General features: G+C 42.4%; 1 protein-coding gene across 1 annotated transcript in view; it reads right to left on the reverse strand.

Moving 5' to 3' along the window:
* GLG1 (golgi glycoprotein 1) overlaps positions 1–13,087 on the reverse strand; it is a 78,576-nt gene that overhangs the window by 15,012 nt on the left and 50,477 nt on the right. The window contains exons 5-10 of the mRNA XM_054296284.1: positions 11,610–11,813; positions 10,916–10,987; positions 8,577–8,760; positions 6,607–6,821; positions 1,462–1,583; positions 719–820 (exon numbers count right to left, since the gene is read on the reverse strand). Coding sequence (XP_054152259.1) covers positions 719–820; positions 1,462–1,583; positions 6,607–6,821; positions 8,577–8,760; positions 10,916–10,987; positions 11,610–11,813 — 899 coding nt within the window. The remainder of the gene's footprint in view (positions 1–718; positions 821–1,461; positions 1,584–6,606; positions 6,822–8,576; positions 8,761–10,915; positions 10,988–11,609; positions 11,814–13,087) is intronic.

Here is a 13,087-nt window from a genome sequence, read left to right on the forward strand (position 1 = left end):
AGAACAATTATTCAATTTCTTGCAGCAACCCCATTTAATGTACTCTATTTCCTCACCTCTCAATCTTCTTTAGAAGACAAGCCAAACACTTATTCCTTCCTCACTGGTCACGTTTATCAAATTTATTCTCTCCTCATCCTAACCAACACTGACACAAGGGGCTTTGTATGTATTTAAAACAAAGCACTGCCATCTCTGGATGAGAAAGATGGAAAAATAGTGCTCTGAAGGGTATTACATCTGCTCCACAGGCTGTAATCACACAGAGAAATTGAAAAAAGCCAGAAAAGGAGGCAGGAAGCTTCTCACACAGTGAGTCATTGTTATACTTTAAAACTTTGTTTCCTTAAGTTCCATATTGTAGCACTTGGAGTAGATACAACTGGCTGCCACCTGCAGAGAAAGTGACCTTCGCATTCAATAGCGTCAGACAAAATTCTTTAATCAAAGATGCAACAAATTTTAGAACTCAAACTTGAGGAGTTTTTAAGGCTGCATCACTTCTAAAAAAGTACCTGATTTAAGTGGCATCACACCTTTTCTAAGCAGCTTTTGCTTTTAATGTTCTATACAAGCATTAACACCCTACTGACCTGGCATACTTGAAAGTCCTCTTCTGAACAACCACAAGCTCTACTGTTTTACAAGGAACTGCTAATGCATACAAACACTTATTACAAACAACAAGTGAAGATAAATCTTGTTTTACAGTACTCACTTCCAGTCACGAGATATAAAATACTGGAGCTCCAGGAGCCTGTGCTCACAGTCTTCCACCATTTTCTCAGTATACAAGTGCTCCATAAGGCAAGACAGAATCCTGCAAACAAGAAAAAGTCAGGCCACAGACTGTTAAAATAATGCTGAGCTTCCCTGTAACAGCTGGTGTTGCCAAATCAGTCGTCCAGTGAACCAGAGATAAGATGTTGAAACTCAGTGAAGATCTTTCTCTTCCTTCAAAAAGATTACATCTAAAACAAGTGTATATCAGATTTGTATTTGTTATGTTCCATTGTTTTAGTTATCTCAGCAAGTCTGATATACAACAAAATCATAAGGAGCATTCCATCAAAAATCTGGCCCAGGGGAGAATACATTATCAGACCTAAAGACAAAGGAGAAACCTGTCTCTGCAGTATGGGTTTGCTTATCTGGCCTTTCCAGGTTTGTCACTTTGTGATATTGCTTGAGACTTACATGGTTAGAGACATTAGCACATCAAATGTTACAAACTTAAGTCTAAGTGCCTGTGAAAGTTACATCCTTCACCAGTGCTCAACCAGTCCTGGAAAACACTGGCCTGCTTGTGCAGCAAGAATGGAAACATCTCAGTGCAGCTCTGTATGACTGGTCTGGAGTAACTAGTCTGGATAGGTTTCAGTGTCTCTACAGATCAGCCACACAACCTTCATGGATGCCCAACAGGGAAAAAAGCCCCAGCTCTGAGTGAGAGGCACCTACATGGGGTCTCCAGACCGTATGTGCTTGCAGGCTGTCTGGATCACCGACTCGCAGGCCTCGTTCAGCGCGCGGTCGATGCGGTAATCGGCACCGGGGTCCGTCTCCTGAATCAGGGTTTGAAGCTGAAGAAAGGAATTGTGGACAGGAAAACAAATGTTAAAGACATAAATGAGACTACTTACAATCTCTCAGTGTGGTAATTCTATGCCAGTAACAACACCATGATGTATGAACTCTGCTCTGCAGTGTTTTATTTTAAGAGCTTGTGCTGCCAACCCCAGCACTGCTGGACCCTAATTATCATTATGTAGTAGCCCAGGAACATTGTATGAGACCAGTTACACACTGAAGGTCAGCCATGAGCTTGGACTACTTACATACCAATTTACAGAACAGAACAGGTCAAATTTTATTTGCTTACTGTATTTTTGATCTGTCCTAAGCTTTGATGGTAGCCTCATACCGTAGGGCTGACAATATCAAACGCACAAACTTTTTGTATTTTCCTGAATACTCTTTACAACTGAAACCTGAATCAATGTCTTAAGATAGTGTGCCTATCTACAAAGTTTAAACCATTTTTTATCTTTTCTTCTTGTGAAACAAGTATTCCGACAAAAGCTGCAGAAAAACAATTCTCTTTTTAATAAAGAAATATCACTTAGCATATTTAGCACTGTGTTACAAAATCAAATGTGGACACAGTCCATACCAGCTGAACATTAATTTGGGAGGTGTCTGCTGGGCCGGGGGAAGAGAATTTGGGTAAAGCTCAGTTTTGGGACAAGGATAGCTTCTGGACCTTAACTCAGCCAAGGATCCCTATGCCCTACTTCATTTTCCATCAAGCTGTAGATTTCCAAAGACTGATGGAAGGCAGACTGGTATCATCATTTGGCAGGCAAATATTCTCAGCTGACAAATTTGAAGGGGGGGGGGGTGGGAAGAGAGGTTGCTGAGAAGGCAACTGCACACCAACCTCCAATGGTCTATATGCTCTTAATGTCTTGACACTTAGTTAATGATTTTTGTCACTGGCCCTCAGCTCAACTAAATCAAAAGCACAGTTACAATTTCATCCTCCACCTTTCAAAGTCTGCACCTAAACACCACCCAGGAAACTTTCAGGGGCAAAGCCCTAACATCACAAAACACAGGCAAGAAAAAAGCATCAGAGAACTGGAGAAAATACAAGCTAGCACTATTTATCCAATAGGAAACTTGCAGTCATGAGGAGAGACCACAGATTGCCTGGGAGGAATACAGGATTTCCTGCAACTTGCTCTTAATTATGCCCAGCCTCAGCCTCTAAGGGATGCAGGCAGCATCCCTGAGAAGAGCACTATTTATCAAAAATTCTTGAGATATTTTAATTTTATAAATATAATAACAAAAGAAGCATTTTATACATCTCTGACAGTGGTCAAACAGAACCTTAAAGTCAAACCTTAACTGGATGTGTTCTTTACAAACTTTCTAAGAGTCACTGCAAGAGGAAGAAGAATATTATGGTTTTGCTGGTGCAGAAACTCACACAGCCTGCATGGATGAGGAATATTCTGTGTGTGTAAACTTCTGGGATTACTTCAAGCCAGGTGATTTACAAGATGTGTGAATAGAACTCAAACCCAACACTTTCTTACACACAGAGATAAAATAAACTGGACAGAGCATTATGTAGGCAGATTCTTTCTCAGGTTTCAGTTAATTGGTATTTTTGTTGCTATCAAGTGGAAGAGGCCAAAGCACACCAGGTACAACAGCTCAGAAGAACTGAAACACCTCCTTATCCCTCCGCCCTGCTCTGGGCACTACTGCAGAATTCCTGACCTTAATGCTCAACCACATGCCTGATGTGCTGCACCAAGCCAGCTGCCCTGACTGCAGGGAAGGAGGAATAATTTGGCACCAGTGATAGAAGTGAAGGTTGTATAGGATTTTTCCTCCCTCACACAACAAACCGTTAGAGCTGAAAAGCAGCTGGATAAACTTTACAATGATCTGAACTTTTATCCTGGGCATGGAACTAAATTTACAATGAACTACCAATTTAACAGCTTAGAAATTGGAAGCAAGAAATATATGCCCTTTAAGGAGGGATTGGAGTTTTAAACACTCAAAGGTCTGAATTGAAAAAACCCCAAAAGTAAGACCAGGGCAACATAGAAGCCACTTATTTGAAAAACAATTTATCAACAGCTCTAATATAAAATATTGCTTCCATCAAGCAACACCAGAGATGCTAGACCCTGCCAGTACAGCTGGAGCCCTTTGAAGGGCTGATGCTCACAATTAAGTGATACTATCTCCTATCTGATGACTTACCACAGCACACACACCCCCCCTGTGGGCAGGATCCTTTATGAGGCTCAGCACACAGCCAGGGGCCCTCATTCTAACTTAGAAACTTGAAAACTTACAGAAAGCCATTGCTCCTCTACCATTCACAGAGCTTTAGCATTTTGGCAAGTTCACCACTCAAACTGAGACTAAGCCCCCACACAGCTCTAACATTTGGGTCTAGATGTGTTTCCTGCACAACAGCAGATAGGTGTGAGCACAGACTCCCACATGCAAGATCACTCTGGCTGAGGTGTCTCATAAGAAATGGAACTTCTGAAATTAAAACATTAGGGTTTGAGAATATCTAACAGTGCATGTTGTTCAAAATTTTAAATACAAATAATCACTCATAATCCACATACAGGAAAAGATCTAGTCAATGCTATTACAGGAAAATGAAATGGAGGTTCTTCGGTTGTGCTTTGTTGTTTTAGGACTCTTTATATTGTTTCTGGCAGATGGGCTGATGTCTTCCTTTCATAGGACAAGCACAATCAGAGCAAACCTTCACAGACAGGACAGGAAGTAACACCAGATCCAAAACAGAGGTTGCCCCTTCCAATTGCCTCTGGCAAACTTTTTAGGCAGGTGTGTCTGGACATAGAGCTTCTACAAGGAAGAATTTCAGGACAACACCTGTTGTTTTGAGTTAGTCAAGAAATCAAGGTGCTGTATTAGCATTAGCTAATGATACTGCTAAAAGCACAAGGATGTGAGTTTTTTACTCTATGGAAAAGACAACATCTGGAGATGGACCCAAAGCACTGCAGCAAGCTCTGCTGGGACCATCCCAGAGCACTTATGCTGTTTTCCTCTCTTTCTACAAGTGAAAATATAAGGTAGGGGCACCACAGACAACTGCTCCATCATCAAGAGCCATAGCAAACCACACACCAAAGGTTCTCTCTAGGTACCCAAAAAGAACTGAAATGGCCCCAGCTTACTCTGAAGGATGGATCTCTAACTTCCCTTCTTCAGGGATTGCCATACGGGCCAACCTCATGTTACAAGCAGTTGAAGCCTCCAGCCCAAATTGCACAGTATCTGTAAGAGCTTCACACAATATTCTCTTCCTTGCAAAGATAATTTACCTACCTTTAAAGGTAAAAGCAGAAAGCTAATTCTAACACATTAAGTCAAAACACAACAAAGCCATTGACAGCTGAGCAACCCTTACCATTCAAATACAAAAATTAAGAACAATCAATTCTTTAGTACTTCAAAAGTTGTAGGCAGCTATATAGTAGTACCATGTCAGTCTTCAGAAACTCAGAACATTGGAATGCTTATCCTGTTCTTGCAATCATCTATTTCCTCTTGCCCATAAAAATCCAGACAAACTTAATGAAGGTATAAAACAAACACTTAATTTGCTTTCTCCTGTCCTTTGACCAGAGAACAAAACACATTTCACTTGAAGGGGGACTCATGGACAATTCTATTTACTACTGCATCAACTTACTGTAAAAAAATAAAACAGTAGCTTAAGTATAAGAGAACTAAAAAACCTCCAAACTTGCCCTAAATTTTTAAAGATATTTTTCTCTGAAAGCTGAAATCCCATAACACTTTTGGGGTACACCTGTTTTGATTAATGACTTGTTCTGAACATGCATGTCATGATCTAAAAGTTACTCCCAATATTAACTGATGTTATGAATATTTCCAAATAATGAAATTCTGAAGCAGCAGTTTCACTTTCCTATTTAAACAGAAATATTCAGTTTTTCACACAAAGGCTGCAAAGCTTAAGTCATGCACTACAGATCCCTGCAGGAATGACTCAAACTGTACAGCTGCTGCACCAGTACACCTGGTATTTATGCAGAAATAAGCTTCATCACAAAAGCACCCTATGACTTACAAAATTTTAACAGCTATCAATTTATCTTTGATAACACACAAAAACTGGCATCATTTGAGGCTCAAGTTTTAAGCTACATTTAAAACAATAATGTACAGAACAGTGGCTCTCTTCATTAAAAGAAGTCAAGAGCATACATCTCCCCATATTCCAACATCAGCAGTAATGCTCCCTTGCCATTTTTATCATTGATGTCACTTTTTTGGCTCATGGGTCATTAAAACCAAACCCAAGTATAAGTACAAAAATGTAATTTCATATTAAAAAAGCACTAATGAGTTTGAACCAAAATGAAATTGTTTTCAATTTAAAGAAATGATAAGCAGGATGTATTTGGGCCAAAATGGAGTTAAAAGAAGGCAAAAGGAAATATCCTATTTTACAGAGGTAGTTTGGAGGAAAATGGCATTTCCTTCAGTGGCTGAAAGTACATCAACACAGAGCAGTCTGCTGTACCTCCCTGCCCCTAAACTTCCATTTCCATCATTAAAGCTGAATGAAATAGCAGAAGTAAAACTGAATGGGAAGGTGCTTTGAAAGGTTTTGTGCATTTCCAAGGACAGGGCACAGGGGGGAAAGGGAAGGAGAGGGAGAAAAGAGAAGGACAAGGAATGTTTTAGAACTATAAAAGGCACACCTTGCACCCAGGAGAGAATTCCATTACTTCAAAGCTGGTGGAGAAGAACTACAGAAGATCCAATAAAAAGCCCAGGGCACAACAATCCAAAATGCATTTTTTGAGGGGAAAACCACCACTCTTACCCTTGTTACACACCAAGTTCACAGCATGGCAATTACACAACTGCTTCAGGTGCTCAGCGGCACCCAGCAGAGCCAGGCTGACTTCAGCAGAGCCTCCATCACAAGGCAAAACCCTGACAGAAATCAGTGCTTTTACCAACTGAGCAAACTGAGTGAAGTGATAAGAAGCTGCTTACTGCCTGCTGACAGTTGAGGCCCACGTTGCCCTTTTCCCCACGCACCACCTTCATGAGGCAGTGCAGGGTGCGGCCCTTGCGGTGCAGCCCCGAGCAGTGGTGCTCGATCTCCCCGCGGCAGCTCAGGATGATCTCGGGGCTCAGCGAGAAATCCTCCATCAGCATGCGCCGGTAATCCAGCATCTCACCCTGGCACTCACTGCTCACCTGCCGACCTGGGCAAGAGAAGAGGATGTGATTTAGGAGCAGTGCTTAGCAGAGCTCTCCTTAGCAGACCTGGGCTACCAGCGGGGACATGTCCACACTCTGAACAACACCAGACTAAGAGAGGGTGCTGGAGCATTCGTGCTGGGGAATAAACCGGTGGTTGTGGTAGCTCCTGTCACTTCAACAACCCTATAAAATATAGCCAGTCTATGAATTTAACACAGATTTTTAAAAAATTAATGCCTGAAAGATTAGGTGAATCTGATTTTGGATTTCACATTACAGGAGTGGCTTCTGAAGAACAGCTGAAAGCACTCATGGATCTCCAGTTTTTTAGCACAAGTCAGCTTTTCCCCACATGCTCAAGGGTTCCTTTTTTTCACAGAAGTCACCTTTGGTAGGCTCGCCAGCTTGGTATGTAACTGGGAGAGGAATTTGTTTGGACAGCAGGTTAAACATTTTCTCCAATGAAAAGGTTCTCTAGGGCAATAGTACATAAATGCTCAGGAAGACAAAACTCAGATTTAAACAAGAGTGCATATAGTGTCCAACAAACCACTGCAGCTGCACAGGAATATTGCTGTAGTAAATGCTTAGATCTGCTATAAGCTTTCCTGCAGTCCCCATCACAACCTATTTATATGTGCACAACATCCAACAGAACAGAGGACACCCCAACAGGGGCTGCCAGGTGCTGTAACACATGTACATGATGCTGTGTGGAATAATTAGTGTTCCTCCTGGGCTATGCCTCATGCATGAGACACTGCAGAACCTGTTCCACCATGAAATTGAATAGCTGAACAGCAGTTTTCTGCATGCAATTCAGGAAACCACCTGCCCTACTGCAGGGAGAAGTGAAAAAAAAAAAAAAAAAAAAAGCCAACACCCCAAACCACAACTTTTCTCCAAACAGGGCACATCATTTCCACATCAATCAGAAGCAATGAGTTATCCAAACTCACAAATGCAGAGTGCTTATGGAATTATGGCAGCCTTTCCATCCCTTGCCAGAGGCACTGCAGCATGCACTGCTCACTCTGAAACCACCCAGCTGCAAGCCAGGAGGGAAAACAAGCAGTTCTAGAGGAACAAACAGTGCAGATCTAGAGGATGTAACACATTGTTTCACATTGTGGCAATTTCACAGAGAACCTTTAGCACGGTCCAGCTGCACTGAGCCTTCTGATGCCTTTGGAGACAGCAGCTGATGTTAGGACACCTCCAATTTACATTAACTTAAATGATCAAAAATAATATTCTCACACTTCCCTTCTTTCTATATAGGGAAAAACCAGAGTCAAAGAAATTAAGGCATTTACCCAAGCTACTGAACTGCAAGAAAAGACATTATTTACAACAGGCAGGGGACTTAGTATCCCTGGTTTTCCCTGAGTGAGGATAAACAGGTTCTCTATTCTGTGTTTTAACCTTGTAGCATATTTAATGCTTACTACACAATGGAGGAAAAGAGCTGCTTGAATTCACAGTGAATAGAAGGATTTGCAACTACACATCAGCAGTCCAAGTGGGATTTGCTATTTTGCATTTTAAACTTCTTGTCTGCACAAAAGGAGTCAGTGGCAGAGGGGGTTACTCAGCTATTCTGATCATCAAAACAACAGCGATGAAAGCACCATGATGAGGAAATTCGCCTTGGAAACAAAGTTTGGAAAGAGGAGAAGGGGACTGTAAATACACATCGAAGCTGAAGGTCCCTGAATTTAAAATCAAGGTCCCAGCAAGTTTTGAACTGCACTTACCTCTGTGCACAGCAGACTCCAAGCACATGAGCAGGTAGGAGAGCCGGGCCTCCCGCGAGCGGGGCAGGTTCTCCACGTTGCACCGATATTTCTTCAGGTCGCTCTTACAGGACTTGGCCAGTGAGTAGCTGACCTTGTAGTCCTGGGCAATGAGCTTCTGGCGGGTGGTGAGAGCATCACGACACTGCAGGAGACACAGTGGGGTGGTGAATGAGCTGCTGTGCTGGGGGCAGAGAGCTGGAACCTGCTGCTGGCAAGTTTTCAAGTTGCATCTCAGAAAACAAACGATATTTTTAAATTCATGAATTTAAGCTCGACTGCAGCTAAATTTCATTTGTCTCATAGAAACCACACAGTTAACAACGCACACCAGGGTCAACAGATCAGGGGTTTCAAAGGGAGCAACTCTCTGCAGAGCAGTTCTCAGAACTGCACATTCATCCAGCCTTTTGTGAAGAGCGTGACTCATTCGTGGTAACTAGGAGCAGTTGCTGACATTTAGCCCAGCTGTGGTACATGCTCACCCCATGCCCTCAAGAAATAACTTTTTCCAGTTGCATTTACAAAATAATGTGTTTCTTGGATTTGTTCTGCAACACGCTGAGCAGATGAAGCAGATAAAAGTCTAACCGTGGGAATTTCCAGCCATTTTCCACAACTGATGAGGTTCATGAGGATGCACTGTGGCCAAACCTGAACCCAGCAGCTGCAAGAACAACCCTCTAAATTTCAACCAAAAAAGGACCTGTAAAAACACTGCTACGCTTCATAGCTTTTGGTTTAAATTATGTGAAAATTAAATCTGAGGGCAGCAGATAACTCAGAATAGCTCAAGCAAATTTGTCCATTCCCAGCCCACTTGAAAGGAAGGAAAACAGTGAATATGTAGAGTAGGGGAAAGAGGGAGCAATCTTGGCACAAGGAAGAGGAAAGTCCTAGAACCTGCTCCCCACTTTCTTATATCAGGTTTTTGACTTCATCCTCTTCTTCCCACACCTACATGAGGACCTGGAAAACCCTACTCCAGCATATTCCCACTCCATCTTTCATCCTCCTGTGCAGTCCCAGACCCTGGGACTGGACAAATTTCCAGCTCTGGACACAGGGAGATACAGGCTTGCAGATCACCTGAAGCAGGGAAAGGCTGGACACAGCCCAGGAGCCAGTTCTGGATGACACAAAGCAAGCCACCCACCAGCAGCTATTGCTGGCTACATGTGTGTGCAGCAGCTGGCAAGGAGGGACTCTTTGCTGGGTAACAGCTTCTACAAAACCAGTGACTTTGCAGATGGTCCAACCTTGGCAGCTACAAGAGTGAGAACTACATTTAGTGCTCCTTCTGCTCTGCAAACTGCATCCTCAGAGCATCCACCCATCCCTCTCTCTCTCTATGAAGTCATCTGCTGCAGCTCAGTGTAACCTCTCTGCATCTTACATTCATACCTCAGTCAGCTGATCATGGAAAACACCCTTCACGAACTACCAGTGTCTCAGTATAACTAAACAGAGCTTAGGCAGTAACACACTTCTACAAAATGGAGCTTTGTTTAAAGCCCTCAGAGATCACTTGTTCAGATCTGAATTTGTTAATTGGAACCAAGCTGTCAGACAGCTAATGCAATTAACAAAAAAGAAATTAGTCTGATCCCTTCAGCACTCTGAGTCAGGCTCCTTCAGCAGACCTTCTTTGAGGAGATCTTTACAGATACTCATCTTCACATCCTTCCCTACAGATTACAATTCCACATAATCCCAGACACTATGATGCTGCTTCCAAAATCACTGAAGGCATTGCTGCCTTAACAAAGCACCTACACCAACACAACCTTTTCAGAACTAGCTTTCTAGAACAACATTTTTTGCTGTTGTTGAAAACCACATCTTCAAGAAAACCAGAAGGAAAACTTCTGTTCAGTCACTGAACTGTGCATCCTTCCCACACAGAATGTGATGCTTGAAAACAGCCTTAAAAACACAAGTGAAAGAAACTCAGCTTCTTTTTGTTTTTAATCTGTACAATTAGAACACCATTTATCCAAGGCTTAACCCAGCATGCTGTGACTGCTACTTTAAACAGTCAATCACAATGCTACCACTTGAGCTCCATGTCTTGCCTCTCCAAATTACCCACCCAAAAGCTTTGATTTATTTAAATCCTTTACTTGAAAGACTGAAACTTGAAACACGAAAATATCAAAGTAAAAGCATTTGTTAAACTAGCTGATTATCTGGCTAGGAAGATGACATTTTCCTTAACACTGGAAAAGAATAATGCAGCCTGGACTGAGGAGTGATCTGATGATTTCTGCAGTAAGGATTTGTCTCACCAGGGTACTTACCTTTTCACTCATTGATTCTTCAAACTTGTGATTAAAGAGGCACTTGTACACTCGGCCTTCCCCAGCCTGAGTCTGTGAAACAGAACAGTAACAGTTACCCTTAAAGAAAATATTTGTAATATTTGACAAGCAGGCTAAACTACACCTGAGGAGATTTTTTTAAACTAATAATATATTCGAGTTAATATTTCAAATGACAGCAATAGCTTCTATGCAATAAAAATCCTTTAAATTTTATTGCATAAAAATAATCTGGTCATGTTCATCACCCTTTCAGTGTAACAATTCTCAGCCAATACAAGCTAACTGAGACTGAACAATGCAGCTCATGCTAGGCATAAAAAGTGCTGCATGTACAGTCAGGCCAGGCTTTGTGCAACAGCTCACAGCTGCAGAAAGGAGTGGTCACTCACCTCTGCCTTTCCTCCCCTACTCCCTGTCACACCAGCTCTCATGCCCCTTAAACCATTTATGCCAATCCAGTTCATTAACCCATAGGGAATAAGGTGTGTTTGTTGGGTGAATGAATTAATGCTGGAATTACTGCAAAATGACAGTTACAGGGTGTCTATTTTTAGTATTACACAATATCACTCAGGCTGCAGCCTACAGCTCCCTTCACTGCTTTGTCCAGAGAGGTTCTGGGTTTTTTAAATGGATTCCTGTAGAGAGAAAGGAAGAGGAAAGCACTCACATTTTCACAGAAGCGCTCTCTGTCATCTCGGCACGCAAAGTAGAGATGCCGGTCCAGGTGGAAGTCATCGGAAGAGAGCTCAGCCACACGAAGAATTGCCTTCTTACACTGGTCAGAAACCTGGATTCGAGGGTCAGTCTCCTCTGCCTCTTTCACCAGGCCTTTTTCCAGGCATGCCACCACCTCTCCTTGTGAGTGAGCATCCTATGGGAGAACAAGAAATCTGTATCCAAGCTTTTACATAATCAAGTGAGCTGTGATTCTGGCTAAGCACCACTTTAATTAAGCAACAAACTCTCTACATATAGACTTCCCAACATCCAGCCTGAATCTCATTTAAATTCAGAGGAGGCAACAATTAAGACCTGTACTAACCACACTTTATACATCACTATCCCACTGATGGTCACCATGAAATCCCCCCCTCCAATGCTCTGGGCTTGTTTTAATGTGACTTAATGAGATTATCACTACTTAGTCACACTGCTCAGAGCAGTTTACCAAAACAGCCAAATTATCTTTAATCTGACACAGCTTTCTTGGCACCATGGCAACAGCAAGGATCAGCATCACATTAAGAAAATGCTTGGGGAGAGAAAAATCATAGTTTTGCCATGCCAAGACAAGCCTTCAGTTTGGATGGTGAAAATTTGTGATGTAAATAAGGCCACAAAGGAGCTTTGACCAATCTAGGCTTCTCAATTCCTCCCTAGGAGAATTAAAAAATGCAAAGCATTCAAGAGTAGACAGAGGTCTCTGAAAAAGCACTTCTGGCCCAGTGCTGTGCACCACATCCACTGTCCTGCAGGTCTGGAAACAATATTGGACTATGAGCAGTAACTGCCAATAAACACAGAGAGCCTGTGCTTTGTTTAAAAGCCTGGAAGAGGCAGGGCAAAGCTCAGCAAAGCTCCATTTAGCCTCCCATATCCTCAGTATGTGTTTACAAGGAGAACCCTGCCCCCTCCATACCCCTGTAGAAGGTCTGGTTCCTCTAAAGGACTCTATAGGTAGAAATTTCTCAAGGCTTCTGCAAGTTTTTCATGTGAAGGCCACCTTATTTAATGCTGCTCTGCTGTGAGAGGATATTGCCACTAAACTTACACTGTCTGAGTATGCAACAAGGCATGCATGTTCACATTCAGCTGAATCACCCAGCCTGGCATTTGCAGTCACCACTTAGGAGCCATCCCTTCAGCTTGCTCTGTCAAGCAGATCATCCACTGCTGCTGCAGGAGCATGAGTAAGAGAGCAGGCTCCAGAAAACACGTCCATGATACACACAGCCACACAGCTCTCCTCCATCTTTTTGTTCTGACGTGTCTGCTTACACAGGCAGCCTTTGATTCCTGCCTTAGTTCTGCTACACTTGGAGCACAAGCAGAATTGGTTGATTATTTGTTAACTTGTAAACACAACCCAGAAATATCACCAGTTTAAAAAGGCTAAAAGCAGTTTTCCCCTACAAGGAAAAAAAA

This window comes from Melozone crissalis, unplaced genomic scaffold, assembly GCF_028551555.1.
Source record: "Melozone crissalis strain CALT ecotype California unplaced genomic scaffold, PUWL_Pcris_2 ptg000007l_1, whole genome shotgun sequence".
NCBI classification, from domain to species: domain Eukaryota; kingdom Metazoa; phylum Chordata; class Aves; order Passeriformes; family Passerellidae; genus Melozone; species Melozone crissalis.